The sequence below is a fragment of the Grampus griseus genome (genome assembly GCF_964374135.1).
Source record: "Grampus griseus genome assembly, chromosome: 8".
NCBI classification, from domain to species: Eukaryota; Metazoa; Chordata; class Mammalia; order Artiodactyla; family Delphinidae; genus Grampus; species Grampus griseus.
In genome coordinates, this window is record NC_139002.1 from 25349400 (window position 1) to 25374013 (window position 24614).

The window sequence follows — 24614 nt, forward strand, 5'->3', positions numbered from 1 at the left end:
TTTCTCACACTGGGCCAAAATTTCTTGCCCCATAGTTCTTGGAACAAATTCAATCCTTCTCCAACTCAAGTATCTGAAGTGCCCTTTATGCCATGAGGTTAAGCATCCCCATTTCTTCTTACCATTTCTCATATGCCATGACTTGGAGTCTGTTTATCATCCTGGTTGTTTCAGCACACACTAACAGAAATTCTTTCCTCTCATCTCAGTATCTTATTCAACCAAAAGAGTTCAATCATCTATCCATCCTAAAGTATCCCAAGAATGGCATGAGGTACTTGTAAAAAATGAAGACCCTCCCAGATCCAACCAGACATCTCAGTTCAGTAAGATGAATCTCATGTCACTGAAGTATGAAATCCATTGATTTAGAAGATGCCCTCTTTTTAAGTTCCCTTGGTTTCTTTCTGAATGCTATAATTTTTATGGTTCTAAATAAAATCTATGATCATTTATAATTTCTTCTTCCTTGCTATATAAAATACACACATAATTTTCCTGACTTTGCTTCTGAGCTCAAATAAACATACCTGACCTGTTTTGTATATAGAGTCAGGTTTCCAATACTGATGAATTAAAAGCATCTCATTGGTACCTCATGATTAATAAGTTATTTACTCCATTGACAATAATAAGTAGGCACTGTGAAAAATACTTTAATGAGAAATTCACTTTTCCACAATGTACATTCTCATTCTAGAAGTGATCTAGGGTAGCATAGAGTTTTAGAAGAATACAGATCTCTTTGGTTTCACCCTTTTTCTACCTTACATGCAACTACAGGAAAACATTTTGAAAGGTTTAAAAGACAGGCTAGGAGAGGAGTAGAAGGGAGAGGGGTGGTTAATAATCTAACACCATTCTCCTTCCTCTCAAGGCTACAAAAGTCAAGGTGTAAATCTTGCAAACTGATTCCCTAGGACTCTCTCTATCCTGTCAGAAAAATAATTAGACACTGTATAACATGATTTTAATCAAAATGTAGAAATGGTGGCTTGGCTTCCAGGGTACATATCATAATCATAAAACTCCACTCATTTATACAACATTACAGAGTGTTCATAAATTCATTTGGCAAATTGATCAGTTGGCCCATCTGCCAATTAACAAATATGTAACAGATACAAGAAAAAGGTAGAGTTCTTATGCTCCCCAATTCTCAGTTTCTTGGAGAGGGACCAAGGTAGACAATTTCAGATGATGATTTGCTAGCTAAGGAAGCTAACAAAATGGCATGAAGAGCAGAGGGAGGAAAGAGGGGTCAGGGTATTGCTTATAGTCTCTTATTTAATTCTTACAGCAGCTTTATGGAATAGGTAATGCAGATGAGGACATTGGGTTTAGAAGAGATACTTGAATGGTGTACAATCACACAATTATAGCTGGAAGCTGGAAGCCAGTACCTGAAATCTGCTGCCTTTTCCAGTGTACTCTCTTTTTCTGGTTCTTATTCCTACTGAATAGCTCCTTCTTTTGAAGGTCAAAGAAAAGCTAATTCTTTTTTCCCTTCTTGCTATTGTACTTCCTTCTGCTCACTACACCTAACCTTACTTTATTTCAATGCAGCTGCCTGTTCAGTGGAGCTTTAGATTGAATGTGATTTTCATAGCATACTGACTTGGCAGTGCCGTGCTCACTGAATAATACTGTAAAGTCAAAATGATAGACCTATTATATTCTTATATTCTTTCATCTAGATGAAATACCTGTTTGGAATAATAATTTGGCTTTCCAACCCAAGACTGCAGCATATTTGTTGTTGCTTGAATGTGTCTTGGTTTTGCTTCACTGCATTCGGTTAGTAGACTGCAGAGACACAAGGACACAGGTAATTGCAAGAATATTACAGAGAAGAGGTGCAAAACTGATCATGTCTGATAGATGAGCAACGAATTCAGAGCGCAGTTTGCTTCTTCAAGAGAGGCCTGAGTCCCTCTGCCTCACCCCAATCCACAATGGGATTGCTGCTATTTCTAAAACCTGGTGAGGGCCTTAAAAAAAAAGTAATCCCACTGCTTGCTTACTCACCCAGGTTGAGATTCTCTTGGAAGCCTATCAATTCAGGACAAGGCCAAATTTTTCCAGAGTAACTAGACTTCCTTTCTCCTGAAAAGGACACCAGCCAATATTTTTCCCTCCCATCCATCCATCCATCCATCCATCCGTCCATCCATCCATCCAACAAATATTTACTGAGCACCTATTCTGTACCAGGTTCTGTGCTGTGGATATAGTCATGAACAAAATAAATATTCCTGTTCTTATACGTCAATTCCTATGATTCTAACTTTGATTCTCTCCTGCAAGAGCTCCCCACTGTATGGCTCTGATTTTCTCCTTAATGCTAATGAATCCCAAATCTGCCCTTGTAATTCTTCAGAGCTCCACAACCTTGTATTAGAATGCCCACTATTCATTAGAATGCCAACTATTTGCCCCAAAGGAACCCACCCCTGGTATACCTAAAACTAAACTCATTCTATTTTCCCTCAGAATTGCTTACCTGGCTTCCCTAAGGAACATGGTAACTATAGAATAGGGTAAGTACGAGGGGTAGAAAAACAAAGCAAGTGGTCCTATTTATCTACGTTTATGCTCTTTCAAATGGCTTACAAAACTCTTTCAAGATATCCCCCTTCCCCATTCCTGCTCTTACTACTGTCATCTCTAGACACCCCTCCCCCACCCCAAATCCTATGCTCTATTCCTTGAATCCACCACACTGTTTGTCTTGTGGCCTTTGCCTGTGCCACTCCCTCTCGCTGGACCACTAGGCCACCACTGCTATATTTCCTGCTACTTATTTTTCACTTCTCATGGAAAATGGAATTTGCTTTAGGAAGCTTTCCCTGACGTCCAGACTGAGTGAGATTTTACTTCTTCAATAACAAAATTCTTCCCACTGTGTTTTATTTGTTTAGATGTCTGTCTTCCTCAACACAGAATCTGATCTGTAGTAAAACCTCAATATTATTTGCTGGAAATGGTCAGAATTGTTACAGGAGTAAATATAATCATCTAGTTGTCAGAGTAGGGGCTGTAATCACAAATGTAGGGGACTTACATTTTCCATTAACAAGTCATAAAGAGGTATATATTTTAAAATTTGCTTTTTCATTCAACTTATACATAATTTATTTTATTTACTTTTTATTGATGTATAGTTGATTTACAATGTTGTGTTAATTTCAGGTGTACAGCATGATTCAGTTATACATATGTATGTCTATTCTTTTTCATATTCATATTTTAGTTCTCTGTGCTATACAGTAGGTCCTTCTTGGTTATCTATTTTATATATAGTCGTGTGTATATGTTAATCCCAACCTCCTAATTTATCCCTCCCCACCTTCCCCTTTGGTAACCATAAGTGTGTTTTCCATGTCTGTGGTCAGTTTATCTCTGTTTTGTAAAAAGTTCATTTGTATTTTTTTGTTGTTGTTAGATTCCACATATAAGCAATATCATATGATATTTGTCTTTCTCTGGCTTACTTCATTTAGTATGATAATATCTAGGTCCATCCATGTTGCTGCAAATGGCATTATTTCCTTCTTTTTTATGACTGAGTAATATTCCAGTGTGTGTGTGTGTGTGTGTGTGTGTGTGTGTGTGTGTACATATATATATATATATATATATATATACATATATATATATCACTTCTTTATCCATTCATCTGTTGATGGACATTTAGGTTGCTTCCATGTCTTGGCTATTGTAAATAGTGCTGCAATGCACATTGGGGTGCATGTATCTTTTCAAATTATAGTTTTCTCTGGATATATGCCCAGGAGTGGGATTGCTGGGTCATATGGCAGCCCTATTTTTAGTTTCTTAAGCAACCTCCATACTGTTCTCCACAGTGGCTGTACCAACTTACATTCCCACCAGCAATGTAGGAGGGTTCCCTTTTCTTCACATCCTCTCCAACATTTATTAGTTGTAGAGTTTTTGATGATGGCCATTCTGACCAGAGTGAGGTGATACCTCATTGTAGTTTGATTTGTATTTCTCTAATAATTAGTTATGTTGAGCATCAAATTATACATAGAATCAAATAGTTTAATAAGTCTTGTTACAAAGAGCAAACAAAAACCCAGCAACACTTCCTGTCCTAATTCCTGCTTCCTTAAAGCAGCATTTCAACTGTTCCAGCTGATTCTTTGATTATTGACCTCCATAGCTCTAAATAACATATTTTCCATTGCTTGATTTTTTGACTTCCCTCATCTCAAAGATTCTCTTCTCTTTCCTCTCCTATCCTTTCCCCTCCCCTCCCCTCCCCTCTTCTCCTCTCCCCTCCCCTCCCCTCCCTTCCCCTCTTCTCTTCTCTTCTCTTTTATTCTCTCATAGATTTCCTGCTTTCTGTACCTCACTTATTCCTCTTAGGATTACTCTCTTATTTTATGGAAAAATATCCTTCAGGAGCTTCCTTATAATTATAGAAGGTAAAATTAAGAAGGTAAAATGTTTAAGACTTTGCACTCAAAAAATTTTGTTTATTCTACTCCACACTTAATTGGTAAGTTGGACTGGGTATAGAATTCAAAATTGGAAATCATATTCCCTTAGATTTTAAATAATATTTGTTTAAATTTTTGAAGACATTATTCCACTCTCTTCTAGAATACAGTGTTGCTGTTGAGAAATCCAATGTCATCTTGACTCCCAATTCTTTATGTGACAGATTTGGAAATTTTTAAAATCATCTCTTTCCTATGTATTAAAATTTCACAATGACCTGAGTGTGAATCCATTTTAATCTATTATCCTGGTGCTTACTAGTTTAAATATGAAAAGTCATCCTTCAATTCTGAAAATTTTTCTTGATTTATTTGTTTGATTCCCCCCCCTTAGTTTCACTGTTCTTTTTTCTGGCACTCCTTTTATAAGACTTTCAAGAATGGTCCTTTAATTTCTCAACCTTTATTTTATATTTTTCATCTATACTTTCTCTTCTACTTTCTGGAAGTTTTCAGCTTTATCTTCTAATCCTTCTTGGAGATTTCATTCCTGTTATCTGATTTTTAATTTCTAAGAACACTCTTTTATTCTTTGAATGCTCTTTCTATGGCACCTTGTTCTTGTTTCATAGTAGCAATTTCTTCTCTTATCTCTTGGGGATATTAATGATACGTATTTTTGAAGTTTTCTTCTCTCTGCATGGTTTCTGTTTCTTTATAGTGGCTTTATTTCTGCCTGTTTTAGACCCTCTTTCATGGTTGAGGCTTTCCTTGCTGTTCTTGTTATCTAGGGCTGCTTAAGAAATTATTCCAAAATTCAGTGGCTTAAAAAAACCATTTTAATATTCTCATGAATTCAGTGGGTTTGGAATTCAGAAAGGGTAGAGGAGGGACGGATCCACAATGCCTGGAATATCAACTAGGAAGATCTGAAGGTTGGGGGTGACTTGACAGCTGGTGGCAGGAATCATTTAGAGGCATCTTCACTCACAAGTCTAGTGGTAGATGCTATCAGCTGGGACCTCATCTGGGGCTGTCAGTCAGATTACCTACATATGATTGCTCTGTATGTCCTGGACTTTTTCACAACACAGAGGAATCAGATACCTTACATGGTGGCTTATGCTTCCAAAGGCAGCTCAATCCCTGATCTTCAGATCAAAGCCTTTTCTTTAAAAAAATTTTTTTTATTGATGTATAATTGTTTCACAATGTTGTGTTAATTTCTGCTGTACAGCGAAGTGATTCAGTTATACATACATATATATATACACATTCTTATTTTAATATTCTTTTCCATTACGGTTTATCATAGGATATTGAATATAGTTCCCCATGCTATACAGTAGGACCTTGTTGTTTACCATTCTGTATATAATAGCTAACATCTGCTAACCCCAACCTCCCACTCCATTCCTCCCCCAACTCCCTCTTCCTTGGCAAACACAAGTCTGTTCTCTATGTCCATGAGTTTGTTTCTGTTTCATAAGTAGGTTCATTTGTGTCATATTTTAGATTCCACATATAAGTGATATCATATGGTATTTGTCTTTCTCTTTCTGACTTCACTTAGTATGATAATTTCTAGTTGCATCCATGTTGCTGCAAATGGCATTATTTCATTCTTTTTTATGGCTGAGTAGTATTTCATTGTATACATGTACCACATCTTCTTTATCCACAGATGAAATAGTTTTCTAATGTAGCCCTAAAAGTCACATAGTGTCAAATCTGCTTATTCTCTTGGTCAACCAACTGGTCAGCCCAGTTGGGCTGGGTAAGAGGAACAAAAAAATCTACCTTTTAATGGGAGGAGTATCAAAGAATTTGAGGACATGTTTTTAACCATCACACTCAAACATCTGGTAATACTTGGCTACCTGTAAGTATTTTTTACTAAATAAAAAGCCAACTGGATTAAAAGCTGATTGGAAGCTCTGAGCATGTAGGTAGGGTTTGTTGATGGTGAGCATGACTGTAGAGTGATATGACTGGGCTGCTTCACTGGAGAGACCCAGAGGTCAGCATCTTCAGCTATTTTCTCTTGGGATGTTCAGATTTCAGAGAAGGCCCTTGTCAGTCTCTTGCCAAAGTGATAGGAATTGGGTAGGAGAAGGAGCCTGGGTCTCAGTCTTCATCATCACTTTCAGTATGGTTTGCCATCAGCTGTACCTGATTCTCATCAGACCAGAGACCCTTTATTTTTCTCTCCCTGTAAAGTACACCAGCCTCTGCTGAGGAGGGGGAAGGACAGAAGCTGTCTGCTGGAGAAGGGGATTTAGGCCTCTAAGAGCTTCTTAACGTATTTTCAAGCAATCTTGCTATTTTTGGTCTTATTATGTTAACCCTCATTTCTTTTTTCTTTTCTTTTTTTTTTTTTTTTTTGCAGTATGCGGGTCTCTCACTGCAAAAAGGCCTCTTTTCTTTGGCCTTTGCTGAAAGGCCAAAAAGTGGCCTCTCCCGTTGCAGAGCCTGTGCTCCGGACGCGCAGGCTCAGCAGCCATGGCTCACGGGCCCAGCCGCTCCACGGCATGTGGGATCTTCCTGGACCGGGGCATGAACCCGTGTGCCCCGCATCGGCAGGCGGACTCTCAACCACTGCACCACCGGGGAAGCCCAACCCTCATTTCTGAGATATCTAATGCTGCCAATTCTTGAACCTTTTGGGGAGTCCTGTGGAATAAATCAGGTTGCTTCTTACCTTTCCATGCCACCTGTTAAGGATTTGCTCTCTCAAGACTACTAAATCATTTACCACTTAATCTGTTTTCCAGCTTTCAGAATGAGATTTTCGTGCTTTGTTTCTGATTTTTATCCTTGTGGGTTTATGCTTTCTTAGAAAAATCCCTTTCTATTAACTTTAGTGTAATTTCAGAAGGGAGCATAATGCATACACTAATTATGTCATCTTTAACTGGAAGTCCTGCTTAAGCAGATGTAAAAGAAGACAGAATCCTAGATAACATAATCACTCTTAATTTAGGAATTTAGATAAAGTAAATGGCTGTTAACTTGTGACTTTATCACATTTTAAAATTGAACTGCGGAACAACACTCTCCTGTGGTAGATTTGGGGTGGAATGATTGTATCTTAACCATACTTAGAAAGAGTGGCAGACCTGTTTAGCACATAACAGCAGAAAAAAGCCTGAAAGAAACATGAGAAGAATTTTGAAATTTTCTTGCTAAGAAAGCTCAGGTACGAGGCCCTCAGTGCAGTAAGCATGGTTTAAATGGTTTAAAAGACATTTCTCCTTTAAATTGCTTAGATTGCTTGAAGACTTGGTAGACTATTGTTCTATGTTCCTCCAAACCAGTTTATGTCTGGCCAGCAAGGATTATAATGACACACAGCTACATTTTAGGATTCTGCCTCTAAAATTAGAGAATAGCATCTCAGGGCTCTACTAAATGGTCTCGTTCTTTATCTTCTGAAACCTCAGCACAACTGCCACCCCAAAGGATACCCCTCAGGCAAGGACAACATAAGGCTCTGGTTCAGGGTCAAAAATGCTTCCCTCTACTAGCACCTACACTTAGAAAGGGCTGCAAACACTACCTTCTGTAGCACTAGTAGTGGTAGCAGTAAAAGTAATACCAATGACAACTCTACCACCATCTATATCACCCATTAAACCACCACCTTCTCTTTCTAATGTTCACTGAGCACTACTATGGGACTAGCTAATAAAAAGCCTTTTTATCCTCGTCTCATTTTACCTCCATAGCAGCTCTATGAGGAAAAGACTCATTTTATAGATGAGATAGCTGAGGCTTAGAGATGGTAGTTAACGTAGATCTGAGAGTCAACTCAGGCTGTCTTCAGAGCCTGCACTCTTAAGTGTTATGCCATGCTGGATCAGAGGAAGAAAGACATCTCTGATGTCTTTAAGTCAGATGGGAAGTTGATACATTGATATTTATTAGGCAAGAGCTGGGAACGAGGAAATATTCATAATGCCTGAAAATATGTGTAGGTTGTGAATGAGAAAACAAAATCAAAACCAAAGGAGGAAGTTCGAAGGCTCCAATGCAGCCAAATCACAAAGATCTCTCAGCTTCAACCCTTGTCTAGAGTGTTCTATAGAAACCTATGTCAATAATTAAGCAACAGGACACTTACAGAATGTTTGCTGGAAGTGAGATAATGTTGGAGCTTCTGGAGCGATGTTGTAGAAATGAGTTTTTAGAGCTCCACTCACCAGTAGATTATATACCAGATCAGTTATATTGATGCCCACAATTGCAAACGAGTACCTGTAAAGTGCAAGCCACACCAACTGTATATCACATATGAGAAGTAAGCATTTCAAAAAATGACAATTTGATATTTAAATTGCTATTATCAGAGTGTCAGATTTCCCTTCTCTCCCCAACTTATCAAAACTCTGAATCTTATAAATTACCAGAAAATTTTAATAATATATGCCAAGAGAATTGAGAGTTCATATGCTTTGACTTGGTAATGCCATTCCCAAATATATGAGAGAAAAAACCAGAAAATGGCAAAGCTTTATATACAATAATAGTCATTACAGCATTATTTATATGGCAAAGACATGTAAACTATTTATATATCCTAAAGAAGATGATTGATGAAATAAATTATGGTAATCTCATATAACATATTACAACTAGTAAAAACTATACTTCTAAAGATTATTTAAGCAGGATATAAAACATTGTGTATAGAACAAACCAAGTTTTATTATACACACAAATGTGTAGAAAAACTAGAGTGAAATGCCACAAAATATTAATATGGGTATATTACAGTAATATGATTATGGTGATTTTTTTGGTTTACTTTCCTATATTTTTGAAATTTTCTATAATAAATCTTAGATTACCTTTAAAATGAGGAAAAATTTAACTCGTATCTTAACACTCAGGGTATATTTTCTAGTCCATTTTCTACATGTCTATCTAAAATTAAGTGAAACTGAGTTCTTAAGTCCTCTCTGGTATTATAAATCCAGCACATAAAAAAAAAGGAGTTCTCTGCTCAGAAATATTTTTGGATGAAATGGGGCATTATAAAAAAAGACCTTCTAAAGTAAACTTTTAACTAATAGCCTGATACTTGATAGAAATCCTTAAAAGAAGACTAGCAAATACAATTCCAAATTATGATTTTTGAAAATCATTTCCATACAGTTATAACTTTCTAAACTTCATCACTTGGTCACAGGCAAAGTAGTATCATATAATCATACAAGTAAATACAAAAACATATAAATAAGTCCTTTCCAAAATTCAACTGGATTATGTATTTCCATCAGGACAAGTGTATTTTCATCCTTGTCATTTTTTGCAGTACTCTTCTGACAATCTTTATATATGAAGTCCCACACTCACCCAATTGCTTTATCCATCCTTTTCTTCTCCCATTCTGCTTTGCTGAATTTGCTGAATAAATGAATGAATGAGTAAATAAATAAATAAGACTTCTCTAATTGATACCTGTTCTCCTTTAATGTTTTTGTTAAAACTGTTGACTAGATGTGGGGATGTCTGTAACTCAGTTATCAAACACTAATCAATTTAAATGTTATTAACTAAAAAGCCACAATACAATTTATATGGAGCTCAGAAATGGAGTTATTTAAAGCCATGCTACTTATCCCTTATTCACTATAGTACAGCAGTGAGAGACAGACCTAAAGGCCAAACATACTCTTTTATATTATCCATTAATTATCAAATAATACTTCCTCCTCTAGCAAGATGCCACCTCAGTCATGATTCCCCACTGCATTTCGTTTGGTTTTCCCTCATGGCAATTATCCTACTCAGCCTTATTTGTGATGTCTGGCACACAGCAGATGCCAAATAAATGTTTACTGATAAATAATTGAGTTAGTGAAAAAAAGAAAGAAGGAAAGAATAAAAGGGAGAGAGGGAGGGAGGGAATAAGGGAAGGAAGAACTTATAGGTTTTAAAAATTCTGTTCCAACAAGTGCTGTGGCATTTCCTCTGGCTAAGCTAAGACAGCTAAATCATAGTAGCTCGATTTTAATCCATTTTTATAACTTGAATTTCTGAATAAGACTGAAGAAAGGGTTCTATAATAAAAGCATTCTGAAAATACTGACTTGCATTCTATTACTTTGTGTACTTTCTTATTCCCCCTATTCTCACCCACTTCCATACTGCCAATATCTTGTAGGCAGGAACCATGTTGCACTCTTCTTTGTGGCCAATGTGAACTTTCATTCAGTGTTCTACACTAAAAATTGTGGTTAGCCTTGGAATTAAATAAAATTTTAAAACTAGAGTTATTATGAACATTTAGCTTCCATCTAAGTAGGAGAAAGGAGAGTTCTTTATAAAACAGTGCAAACACTACATTAAAAGACACACATGTAACACACACACAACACAGGGCCACAAAAACATGATGCAAAACTGTTATTTTACTATACTTACTTTCTACTCTGTAAATGACTGGCTCTAATTCAAAGTAACTGTCTTTAATTCATGTTAAAATAAGCCACTTCTTTTTAAAGTGCAAGTGCCAATTAACAAACCAACAAGTCAGCCAAAGAGGCATCAGGAGATTTTTACTTAAAAGACTCATATCCAAACTGAAATGAGTTAGATGTGAAATTCAAGAAATTTTATATAAACAAATTTATAAGCACCTATTTTCTCTTCAACAAACCTTTGTAAATACATAGTATCTCTGTATTTTGTTAAATTAAATCTATCTGCATTGGAAATATAAGAAAAGGCCAAATGACCTCCACTCATTTGTTTATTTATAGGATATCCTGGCCCAAACAGAAGGAATTCCTCTCTTCAGGAAACACACACACAACAAACAAACAAAAATACAAGCCATCAAAATTCTTCTCTTAAACTTGAACCTACTTTTATCTCTCAAGTTACTTCAGAATTCAATAGATTGATCTTCACAAGAGAAATAACATATAATGCTTGCTGAAGGGTAGACAGGAAAGAACTTTCCTTAGTATTTTATGGCATCTCCCTATTCAACACCTGAAATATTCAGGGCCTGAAAGAAACTATGTTGATATCACTATGGGTTAATATATATTTCTTTCAGACATTTGTGAAGGACAGTAGCATTTTCAAAACATTCTGATTTGTATTCAATGACATTTACCATCAATTTGAAGTGATTAATACTTGAAATTTATCTAGTCAATTTTATTGTAGCTTGAGGGACAAAGTGTGTGCGTGCCCACACAGACACACACATACACACACACAAAAATACTAGTCTCTTCTTAAATAAGAGTAATCACACCCTCAAATAATTCCTCTCTAGTGGCCAACACAGGATATAAAATTATAAAGCCTTTCTTTGAGAATGGCTCATAGACAAAATCAATCCCTCTCCAATGGTTAATAAAAAAAAATATTTTAAGCTTATTGTCACTTCGCAAGGACCATGGAGGATTCATGTCTTTTAATTGATGCTTCTCCAAGGAATGTCAGTGCACACAGACTCCCCAGCCAGTTTTAATCAGAGAGGTTTCAGAGTCTCTACATTACAGAAACATGTAATTCAGATAATGTAGTTAAAAAATTAAAACAGTTTGATTTTAACCATGTGATATATGAAGAAAGAGTTATGATTTTAGTGCTTTTCTCAAAGAAAGTAAAACGTAAAGAAAATGAAAATTTAAACTTATAAAAAGATTATAATTATAAATTTGGAAAGTATAGGATAATTTAATGAATCTTAGCCAATTGAAGCTAGAGTAAGTATAATAGTAAGATGGGAGGGAAGCCACAAAGTCAACCTGTTTATAGATTTTGAGAGTGGTATGATAAAATTTGGGACTTATTTAGCAAACATGAACACTAACAAGATAACCTGTCATGCTGAGGAGAAAAAAGTGATACAAAACTATGAGTACAAAATAGAACTCCTATAATAAGAGTAACTAAAGCATGTATACACTCTTTATAGTAATACAATTAGAAAGACATTAATAGAAGAGGAGATTTGCTCTGTGCAGCAAAATTCCCAGAAGAAATGTCCCTCTCTTGGAGTAGATGGGAGCAGAAATGTGTGGTAATGTGTCAGCCTTTAGGTGAAGTTTCAAAATGTTTCTCCAACAGACATGGCTGTAGAAAGGCTCTTTGACATTTTCTATCAGGTCAGTCTAATCTGGTTTTTCCTTCATCAAAACAGCCCAATGTAATGAACTATATTACATAAAAAGTTGGGAAATGTTTCCTTTTTGAAAATTTTTCATGAATTTATATTACTTTAAAAATTCTTACCCATATTTATTGTAAAATAACATAAAAGCAAGAAAAAACAAAAGCAAAGAAAAATACCTTATTTCCTCTTTAGTGATATCCCTAATGTAATCAGTTAAAGACAAAAATTTAGAAAGGTAAATGAAAATGCAAACAATTTAGAATCTAGAATTTTATTAAGAAAAAAAAAAGAGCCTCAGCAATTTTAGACTTTCTCACTTGGTCCCTGACTTCAAGACTTCCATTCTTCCCTCTATTCCCCCACTGTGGTCCCTTGTCTCTGAACTGTTTCTTCCATACTCTGCTTTCTCCTTCTTTTATGCCCACCTCCTCAATCTTCCTAGACACCAGAGATGTTATCAGCCCCTCAAGTACACATCTCACTTGAACAGTGCCACTTTACATCCTAAATCCTGTAAACAAGTACCTGACATTATAACCTTCTTATTCAGCATTTGTCAAAAGGGCTTGTTTGGAAGAGCTTTAAGCCTCACTTCTGGTGGGCTGACCCTCTTGAGAATCTTATCAATAGAGCTATATAGGAAATTAATTCTACCTAATCCACAAAGCCTAATCCACCTTTCATTTTCAACAATTACCTGCATTTTGGATGAAGAGAATCAGATAGGACCTGCTGTGCTGCTGCAGCATCTCTTTCTGCAAAATACCTGAAGTTGGAGGGAAAGAAAACCATAACTCCATACCTTTTGAATACATTCATTTCAATCCAATTTGAGGCCATTTTGGATTCAGAGATGGACACCAGCATAAGCATACAACCTGTGTCAGCTCCTCCAGATAATGAACAGCTTTTCATAATAGAATTTTCCAAATATAATGACAGTATAATAGGGTAGTTGTAAAACACACAAATATTTGGGAATGATTCGAGTAGGTTTGAAATTTTAATTATGAACTTTACCATTCCCTAACAAGCCAAAGATATTCTTATTAATGAGGGTTATAGATTCTTATTAGGAAGGCAGGAGGAGGCCCCTCAGAAGGCAGAAAAAATCTGGATGAAGGGACATGGTAAGAGGCTGTGACAGCCAAAGGGCAAAGAAAGGATGAGACTAGAGGAGGTGATAAAAGTTCAAATGTACTTTCTTGGAGAATACTCACGGGGTGTTAGAATTCTGGATGAAAATATCTTATGGAGCTTAGAGATGTTAAAAAAATTCTGTTCTGGGAAGAAAGGGGCAATGAAGTTTCCCTTCCCACATACAAAAAGCTTACATACCCTCAAAAATATATCATAAAAAATACTTCATAAAGACAATTATAAAATACAACTACAGGGTCTTCCCTGGTGGTGCAGTGGTTAAGAGTCTGCCTGCCGATGCAGGGGACGCGGGTTCATGCCCCGGTCCGGGAAGATCCCACATGCCGTGGAGCGGCTGGGCCCATGAGCCATGGCCGCTGAGCCTGCACGTCCGGAGCCTGTGCTCCGCAACGGGAGAGGCCACAACAGTGAGAGGCCCGCGTACTGCAAAAAAATAAAAATAAATAAAAAAATACAACTACATATAGCATGTATTATTTAATTTGATGTGTATTTCCTGCATATATCTAACAGATAAAACAACCTCTTAAATTTTCTCTCAGAAAAGTTCAAAGCTAGTCAGCAAATTTAGTAAACATGTCCATGATTATTAATGAAATTGAGTCTCTTCATATGTTGTTGGTCATTTACGTTTATAGAATAGGTTTGAATTAGAATTAGGTTTCTGTTCACATTTCTTGGTCCAGTATATCTAAAAATGTCCTCAAATAAATAAGCCTACAGATAATAATATACTGGATATAGATCCTTTATCAATTATGTGTCAGTCTTGGCTTTCTTTTCATTTTATTTATGGTGGCTTATAGAAGATTTTGATTTTAATTTGTGAGATTTATTGATTTTTCTTTTACAGTTTGTGCTTTTTTGGTTTTTATCTTTAAGAGATCCCTCCTTACTCACATATCTTAAAGATTTTCTCCTAAAAGTTGTAAATATTTGTTTTTGACATTCAATTTATAAACTGAGGCAAGGTAGAGATTTAATTTAATTTAATTTTCAAATGGAAAGCTAATTGCCCCAGCTCTACTTATTTAAAAGCTCATCCTTTACCCACTTACTTGTAACACCACTTTTGTCATCAAAATTTACTTTTTTATTCACCCACATTACATAATAGTGTAACATTTAAAACATTTACCAGTGGGGAGGGAGAGAAGGGAAAAAATAGGAGTGGGGGAGTGGGAGGTACAAACTATAGGTATAAGACAGGCTACAAGGATGTATTGTACAACACGAGGAATATAGCTAATATTTTGTAATAACTGTAAATGGAGTGTAACCTTTAAAAATTGTATTAAAAAATTACCATCTTAAAAATAAAAGCATGGGTGATTATTAAACTTCCTAAATTTAAAATAAAAGATCTTGGGGGAAATGGGTGCCATTAAAAATGCCACTTTTTCTTTTAAAAATATATCACTATCCTCATTAGTAGGGTAGTGTCAAAGGACACAAGAGCCAACCTAAAAGGACTCCTTTTTTCTTGAAAAGTAATGGCTACAAATGACCCAATTTAAGCATGAAAAAAATAATGAGCACAATTATTAAATCACATAAACACACAAAAACCAGGAGTTAAAGTGATAATTTAAAACTATAAAGACAAAAAAAAAAAAGTTTGATCACTAACAAGGGGACTAGGGCACCAATTCCTCACTCTGAAAATTGGCAACTTATTTACTTGAGCAGCTGTCCTGCCTATATTTTAATTTATTTATTTTACTTATTTAAAAAAAATTTTTTTTTTGGCTGTGTTGTGCCTTCGTTGCTGCGTGCGGGTTCTCTCTAGTTGGCGGTGAGCAGGGGGCTACTCTTTGTTGCGGTGCACGGGCTTCTCATTGCGGTGGCTTCTCTTGTTCCTGAGCATGGGCTCTAGGCATGCGGGCTTCAGTAGTTGTGGCACGCAGGCTCAGTAGCTGTGGCTCGCGGGCCCTAGAGCGCAGGCTCAGTAGTTGTGGCGCACGGGCTTAGTTGCTCTGCAGCATGTGAGATCTCCCTGGACCAGGGCTCGAACCCGTGTCCCCTGCATTGGCAGGCAGATTCTTAACCACTGTGCCGCCAAGGAAGTCCCCTGCCTATATTTTAGAGAAACCAAATAACTGTATTTAATAAAGGAAACTGTCTTTACAGAATTTTAGGCAACAACTGTGGGAAGAATAACAGAATTAAAAAAGCACTCTTTGCCCAATTAATTGGTTCAGTGAAGATAACTGGAGGAAATGGTTAGATAAAGGGCTGATGGGGACTTTATAATGGAGCCATCAGGCTGTGATTCCTCTGATCCATCTCAGCATAAGACTGAGAGTGGGGATGATGCAGGCCTCCCACCAAGATGTCAACATGAACCTATTCAACTCTTTCTGAGTACCTCTGATTTTCAGGGCATACCGGGGGTGGGTACAAATGCAAACAGACAAATACAGATTGTGGGATATTTTATAGGACAGTTGACCTAGAATCTTGCATGAATTAATGACATGATGGAGGGGCAAAAGGAGAGGAGGGAGGGGGAGAGACTGATTTAATTAAAAAGGACCAGAGAGCAAAGTAGAAATAGAGACTCAGAGGTAGAAGACAAACGTATGTCTACCAAGAGGGCAAGGTGGGGGGTGAATTGGGAGATTGGGATTGACATATATACACTATTGATACTATGTATAAAATAGATAACTAACGAGAACCTACTGTATAGCTCAGGGAACTCTATGCTCTGTGGTAACCTAAATGGGAAGGAAATCCAAAAATGAGGGGATATATGTATACGTATAGCTGATACACTTTGCTGTACAACAGAAACTAACAGAATATTGTAAAGCAACTATACTCCAATAAAAATTAATTAAAGAAAAATAAGATGACAAAAAAAAAACGAGAGAGATATAATCACTAAGTGCAATGCATAGATCTTACATGGAACTGGATCAGATCAAACCAGCTGTAACAAGACATATTTGAGATAATTGGGTAATTTGAATATAGTCAGGATATAGATGATACCAAGGAATCATTGTTAATTTTGTTAGGTGTAATAATGTCATTGTGGTTAATGTAAGGTAATATTGATGTCTTTTAGAGCTATATATTGAAATATTAGGGTGAAACAACAAACAGCATAGGATTTTCATTAACACACTTCTACCAAAAAAACAAGTGTTGCAAGTATTCCAAAATCTCAATAGTTACTGAATTTGGGTGATCAGTGTAAAGGGGGTTCTTTATAATCGTTCCTCTGTTTTTGAATATAATTGAAATTTTTCATAACAAAAAGTTAAAAATAAATTTGAGATTTGTTTAAAAGAATCCATGAAGTTTGCCAGAAAAAAGGAAGATGGTAGGAGCTTTTAAAATATTATGAACTTGAGTTCAAATCAAAGGATTTGAATGTTTTCCTGGAGTGTCCTGGGAAGTGGTTTTTGGAACTAATAAATCAACTTTGACATTTCAGTATGAGGAGATCAGAACATCACTTTAAAACTCAACCATTCTTCATTTTACTTACTGCAAATTGTACAGTCCCAAAAGTCCCATTCCTCGAAAATCTGTTTTAGGATCATCACCTTGGAAACCAATTTCACACCACTGCTTAGAAATCCGGGATTCTAGTGGAGTATTGGGCTTCAAGAATTTCCATAACTGAAGAAAAGAAAAAAAATTAGCCTGTTGATATACACACATATAATACTCTTTCTTATTGACTGAAATTTAGTAAACTACATTATTAGGACAAACTTTGGAAATCTGAATATATGCAAATACATTACAATTGAAGATTTGATTATCTTTCAATTATCTATGACAGCAGCCCTCAAAGTATGATCGAAAGACTCCTAGGAGGGACCCTAAGACCTTTTCAGAGAGTCTAGGAAGTAAAAACTATCTCATAATAAAACTAAGAGGTTACTTGTCTTTCACTCTCATCTTCTCATAAGAATACAGTGGAATTTTCCAGAGGCTGAATGACATGTGATGATCTCATTGCTCTGAAGGCAATGGAATGTACACTTGTATATTTTGGTGTTTTTAATCTTTCTGTTTTAGCTCCTAAACAGAAATGTGTGTGTGGTGTGTGTGTGTATGTGTACATGTGTGCGTGTGTGTGTTTGTATATATATATATATATATATATACACACATACATATGTATGTATGTATGTATAAATATATACACATACACACAATCTTCTACAAAAGTTCTTTGGCGTCTTCAAAAATATTTAAGAGAATAAAGGGAAGGGGAGAAGAGGAAAAATTTGAGGGTATGCATTATTCAAATCCTCAGATGATTATCTCACTTTACAAACAAAACTTTTAGCAGCATTGTTAATAAAAAGAAAAGTGAACTGACGAGTTTCATTTCTCACCTATAACAAGGGTGAAAGTAAACAAGCATCATATAGCTGAATAAAGAAAGATCAGTAGGGAGACCTTCAAGAGGGCAGAAGAGTAAGACGTGGAGATCACCTTCTGCCCCCCCCCCCCAATACATCAGAAATACATCTGCATGTGGAACAACTCCTACAGAACACCTACTGAACGCTGGCAGAAGACCTCAGACCTCCCAAAATGCAAAAAACTGCCCACGTACCTGGGTAGGGAAAAAGAAAAAACAGAGACAAAAGAATAGGGACGGGACCTGCACCAGTGGGAGGGAGCTGGGAAAGTGGAAAAGTTTCCACACACTAGGAAGCCCCTTCACTGGCAAAGACGGTGGGTGGCAGGGGTGGGTGGGGGGAGCTTCGGGGCCATGGAAGAGAGCACAGCAACAGGGATGCAGAGGGCAAAGCAGACAGATTCCCGCACAGAGGATCAGTGCCAACCAGCACTCACCAGCCTGAGAGGCTTGTCTGCTCACCCGCCAGGGCGGGTGGGGGCTGGGAGCTGAGGCTCCAGCTTCTGAGGTCAGATCCCAGGGAGAGGACTGGGGTTGACTGTGTGAACACAGCCTGAATGGGGCTACTGTGCTACAGGTAACCAGGAGTGTGTCCGGGAAAAAGTCTGGAACTGCAGAAGAGGCAAGAGACTTTTTCTTGCCTCTTTGCTTCCTGGTGCGCGAGGAGAGGGGATTAGAAGCGCCACCTAAACGAGCTCCAGAGACGGGTGCGAGCCATGGCTATCAGCGCGGACCTCAGAGACGGGCATAAGATTCTAAGGCTGCTGCTGCAGCCACCAAGAAGCCTGTGTGCAAGAATAGGTCACTATCCACACCTCCCCTCCCGGGAGCCTGTGCAGCCCACCACTGCCAGGGTCCCGTGATACAGGGACAACTTCCCCGGGAGAACACACGGCGCACCACAGGCTGTTGCAACGTTATGCCAGCCTCTGCCATGGCAGGCTCGCCCCACATTCCATACCCCTCCCTTCCCGTGCCCCGCCCCCCCCACCTGAATGAGCCAGAACCCCCTAATCAGCTGCTACTTTAACCCCGCCCTGCCTGAGGGAAGAACAGACGCCCTCAGGTGTCCTACACGCAAAGGTGGAGCCAAATCCAAAGCTGAACCGCAGGAGCTGTGCAAACAAAGAAGAGAAAGGGAAATCTTTCCCAGCAGCCTCAGGATCAGCAGATTAAATCTCTACGATCAACTTGATGTACACTGCATCTGTGGGATGCCTGACTAGACAACAAACCATCCCAAATTGAGGCAGTGGACTTTGGGAGCAATGACATATATATTTTTTTCCTTTTTCTATTTTTGTGAGTGTATATGTGTATAGTTTTACATGTGATTTTGTCTGTATAGCTTTGCTTTTACCATTTGTCCTAGGGTTATGACTGTCCTTTTTTCTTTTAGTATAGTTTTTAGCACTTGATATCATTGGTGGATTTCTTTTTCAGTTTGGATGCTCACTTCTTTCCGTCTTTCTTTCTCTTCTTTATTACTTTTTAATTTTTTTATTTTTAATAATTATTTTTTATTTTAATAACTTTATTTTATTTTACCTTTCTTTCTTTCTTTTTTTCACCCTTTTATTCTGAGCCGTGAGGCTGACAGGGTTTTGGTGCTCCGGGTGGGTGTCAGCCCTGTGCCTCTGACGTGGGAGAGCCGAGTTCAGGACATTGGTACACCAGAGACCCCCCAGCTCCACGTAATATCAAAAATCTCCCAGAGATCTCCATCTTAATGCCAAGACCCAGCTCCACTCAACGACCAGCAAGCTGCAATGCTGGACACCCTATGCCAAACAACTAGCAAGACAGGAACACAACCCTACCCACTAGCACAAAGGCTGCCTAAAAACATAATAAGGTCACAGACACCCCTAAACACACCACCAGACGTGGATCTGCCCACCAGAGAGACAAGATCCAGCCTCATCCACCAGAACACAGGCACTAGTCCCCTCCACCAGGAAGCTGACACAACCCACTGAACCAACTTTAGCCATTGGGGGCAGACACCAAAAATAACGGGAACTACAAACCTGCAGCCTGTGAAAAGGAGACCCCAAACACAGTAAGTTAAGCAAAATGAGAAGACAGAGAAACACACAGCAGATGAAGGAGCAAGGTAAAAACCCACCAGACCAAAAAAATGAAGAGGAAATAGGCAGTCTACCTGAAAAAGATTTCAGGGTAATGATAGTAAAGATGATCCAAAATCCTGGAAATAGAATGGAGAAAGTGCAAGAAACATTTAACAAGGACCTAGAAGAACTAAAGAACAAACAAACAATGATGAACAACACAATAAATGAAATTAAAAATTATCTACAGGGAATCAATATCAGAAAAACTGAGGCAGAAGAACAGATAAGTGACCTGGAAGATGAAATAGTGGAAATAACTATTGCAGAGCAGAATGAAGAAAAAAGAATGAAAAGAATTGAGGACAGTCTCAGAGACCTCTGGGACAACATTAAATGCACCAACATTTGAAGTATAGGGGTCTCAGAAGAAGAAGAGAAAAAGAAAGGGACTGAGAAGATATTTGAAGAGATTATAGTTGAAAACTTCCCTAATATGGGGAAGGAAATAGTCAATCAAGTCAAGGAAGTGCACAGAGTCTCATACAGGATAAATCCAAGGAGAAATACGCAAAGACACATATTAATCAAACTATCAAAAATTCAATACATGAAAAAATATTAAAAGCAGCAAGGGAAAACAACAAATAACATACAAGGGAATCCCCATAAGGTTAACAGCTAATCTTTCAGCAGAAACTCTGCAAGTCAGAAGGAGTGCAGGATGCATTTAAAGTGATGAAAGGGAAAAACCTACAACTAAGATTACTCTAGCCAGCAAGGATCTCATTCAGATTTGATAGAGAAATTAAAACCTTTACAGACAAGCAAAAGCTAAGAGAATTCAGCACCACCAAACCAGCTTTACAACAAATGCTAAGGGACCTTCTCTAGGCAGGAAACATGACAGAAGGAAAAGACCTACAATAACAAACCTAAAACAATTAGGAAAATGGTCATAGGAACATACATATAGATAATTACCTTAAATGTAAATGGATTAAATGTTCGAACCAAAAGACATAGACTGGTTGAATGGATACAAAAATAAGATCCGTATATATGCTATCTACAAGAGACCCACTTCAGACCTAGGGACACATACAGACTGAAAGTGAAGGGATGGAAAAAGATATTCCATGCAAATGGAAACCAAAAGAAAGCTGGAGTAGCAATTTTCATATCAGACAAAATAGACTTTAAAACAAAGACTATTACAAGAGACAAAGAAGGACACTACATAATGATCAAGGGATCAAGCCAAGAAGACGATATAACAATTGTAAATATTTATGCACCCAACATAGGAGCACCTCAATACATAAGGCAAATGCTAACAGCCATAAAAAGGGAAACCGACAGTAACACAATCATACTAGGAGGCTTTAACACCCCATTCCCACCAATGGACAGATCATCCAAAATGAAAATAAATAAGGAAACACAAGTTTTAAATGACACATTAAACAAGATGGACTTAATTGATATTTATAGGACCTTCCATCCAAAAATAACAGAATACACATTCTTCTCAAGTGCTCATGGAGCATTCTCCAGGATAGACCATATCTTGGGTCACAAATCAAGCCTTGGTATATTTAAGAAAATTGAAATCATATCAAGTACCTTTTCTGACAAAAACGCTATGAGACTAGATATCAATTACAGGAAAAGATCTGTAAAAAATACAAACACATGGAGGCTAAACAATACACAACTTAATAACCAAGAGATCACTGAAATAATCAAAGAGGAAATCAAAAAATACCTAGAAACAAATGACAATGAAAACACGATGACCCAAAACCTATGGGAAGCAGCAAAAGCAGTTCTAAGGGGGAAGTTTAGAGCAATACAATCCTACTTTTAGAAACAGGAAACATCTCAAATAAACAACCTAACCTTACACCTAAAGCAATTAGAGAAAGAAGAACAACAAAACTCTAAAATTAGCTGAAGGAAAGAAATCATAAAGATCAGATCAGAAATAAATGAAAAAGAAATGAAGGAAACAATAACAAAGGTCAAGAAAACCAAAACCTGGTTCTTTGAGAAGATAAAAAAATTGATAAATCATTAGCCAGACTCATCAAGAAAAAAAGGGAGAAGACTTAAATCAACAGAATTAGAAATGAAAAAGGAGAACTAACAAGTGACACTGCAGAGATACAAAGGATCATGAGAGATTACTACAAGCAAATATATGCCAATAAAATGGACAACATGGAAGAAATGGACAAATTCTTTAAAAAGCACAACATTCTGAGACCGAACCAGGAAGAAACAGAAAATATAAACAGACGAATCACAATCACTGAAATTGAAACTGTGATTAAAAATCTTCCAACAAACAAAAGCCCTGGACCAGATGGCTTCACAGGTGAATTGTATCAAACATTTAGAGCAGAGCTAACACCTATCCTTCTCAAACTCTTCCAAAATATAGCAGAGGAAGAGCACTCCCAAACTCATTCTATGAGGCCATCATCACCCTGATACCAAAACCAGACAAAGATGTCATAAAGAAAGAAAGCTATGGGCCAATATCACTGATGAACATAGATGCAAAAATTCTCAACAAAATACTAGCAAACAGAATCTAACAGCAGATTAAAAGGATCATACACCATATTCAAGTGGGGTTGATCCCAGGAATGCAAGGATTCTTCAATATATGCAAATCAATCAATGTGACACACCATATTAACAAATTGAAGAATAAAAGCTATATCATCCTCTCAATAGATGCTGAAAAAGCTTTTGACAAAATTCAACACCTACTTATGATAAAAACCCTCCAGAAAGTAGCCATAGAAGGAACTTACCTCAACATAATAAAGGCCATATATGACAAACCCACAGCCAACATTGTTCTCAATAGTAAAAAACTGAAAACATTTCCACTAAGATCAGGAACAAGACAAGGTTGCCCACTCTTACCACTATTATTCAACATTGTTTTGGAAGTTTTAGCCACAGCAATCAGAGAAGAAAAAGAAATAAAAGGAATCCAAACAGGAAAAGAAGAAGTAAAGCTGTCACTGTTTGCAGATGACATGATACTATACATAGAGAATCCTAAAGATGCTACCAGAAAACTACTAGAGCTAATCAATGAATTTGGTAAAGTAGCAGGATACAAAATTAATGCACGGAAATCTCTGGCATTCCTATATACTAATGATGAAAAATCTGAAAGTGAAATCAAGAAAACACTCCCATTTACCTTTGCAACAAAAAGAATAAAATATCTAGGAATAAACCTACCTAAGGAGACAAAAGACCTGTATGCAGAAAATTATAAGACACTGATGAAAGAAATTAAAGATGATACAAATAGATGGAGAGATATACCATGTTCTTGGATTGGAAGAATCAACATTGTGAAAATGACTCTACTACCCAAAGCAATCTATAGATTCAATGCAATCCCTATCAAACTACCACTGGCATTTTTCACAGAACTAGAACAAAAAATTTTGCAATTTGTATGGAAACACAAAAGACCCCGAATAGCCAAAGCAATCTTGAGAACGAAAAAAGGAACTGGAGGAATCAGACTCCCTGACTTCAGACAATACTACAAAGCTACGGTAATCAAGACGGTATGGTACTGGCACAAAAACAGAAAGATAGACCAATGGAACAGGATAGAAAGCCCAGAGATAAACCCACGCACATATGGACACCTTATCTTTGATAAAGGTGGCAGGGATGTACAGTGGAGAAAGGACAGCCTCTTCAATAAGTGGTGCTGGGAAAACTGGACAGGTACATGTAAAAGTATGAGATTAGATCACTCCCTAACACCATACACAAAAATAAGCTCAAAATGGATTAAAGACCTAAATGTAAGGCCAGAAACTATCAAACTCTTAGAGGAAAACATAGGCAGAACACTCTATGACATAAATCACAGCAAGATCCTGTTTGACCCACCTCCTAGAGAAATGGAAATAAAAACAAAAATAAACAAATGGGACCTAATGAAACTTCAAAGCTTTTGCACAGCAAAGGAAAACATAAACAAGAAGAAAAGACAACCCTCAGAATGGGAGAAAATATTTGCAGATGAAGCAACTGACAAAGAACTAATCTCCAAAAATTACAAGCAGCTCATGCAGCTCAATATCAAAAAAAACAAACAACCCAATCCAAAACGGGGCAGAAGACCTAAAGAGACATTTCTCCAAAGAAGATATACAGATTGCCAACAAACACATGAAAGAATGCTCAACATCATTAATCATTAGAGAATTGCACATCAAAACTACAATGAGGTACCACCTCACACCAGTCAGAATGGCCATCATCAAAAAAGCTACAAACAATAAATGCTAGAGAAGGTGTGGAGAAAAGGGAACCCTCTTGCACTGTTGGTGGGA

At 37.2% G+C, this 24614-nt stretch overlaps 1 protein-coding gene across 2 annotated transcripts in view; it reads right to left on the bottom strand.

Moving 5' to 3' along the window:
- The window catches only part of ELMOD1 (ELMO domain containing 1), a gene marked incomplete at both ends in the record, with an annotated part of 68568 nt that overhangs the window by 1863 nt on the left and 42091 nt on the right, over positions 1-24614 (bottom strand). Inside the window, 5 exons of one of the 2 annotated variants that reach the window (XM_082661077.1) lie at positions 8590-8723; positions 9825-9875; positions 12783-12806; positions 13304-13372; positions 17267-17400. In XM_082661077.1, the coding sequence (XP_082517203.1) occupies positions 8590-8723; positions 9825-9875; positions 12783-12806; positions 13304-13372; positions 17267-17400 (412 nt within the window). The remainder of the gene's footprint in view (positions 1-8589; positions 8724-9824; positions 9876-12782; positions 12807-13303; positions 13373-17266; positions 17401-24614) is intronic. The other variant, XM_082661076.1, reaches the window with a different exon arrangement.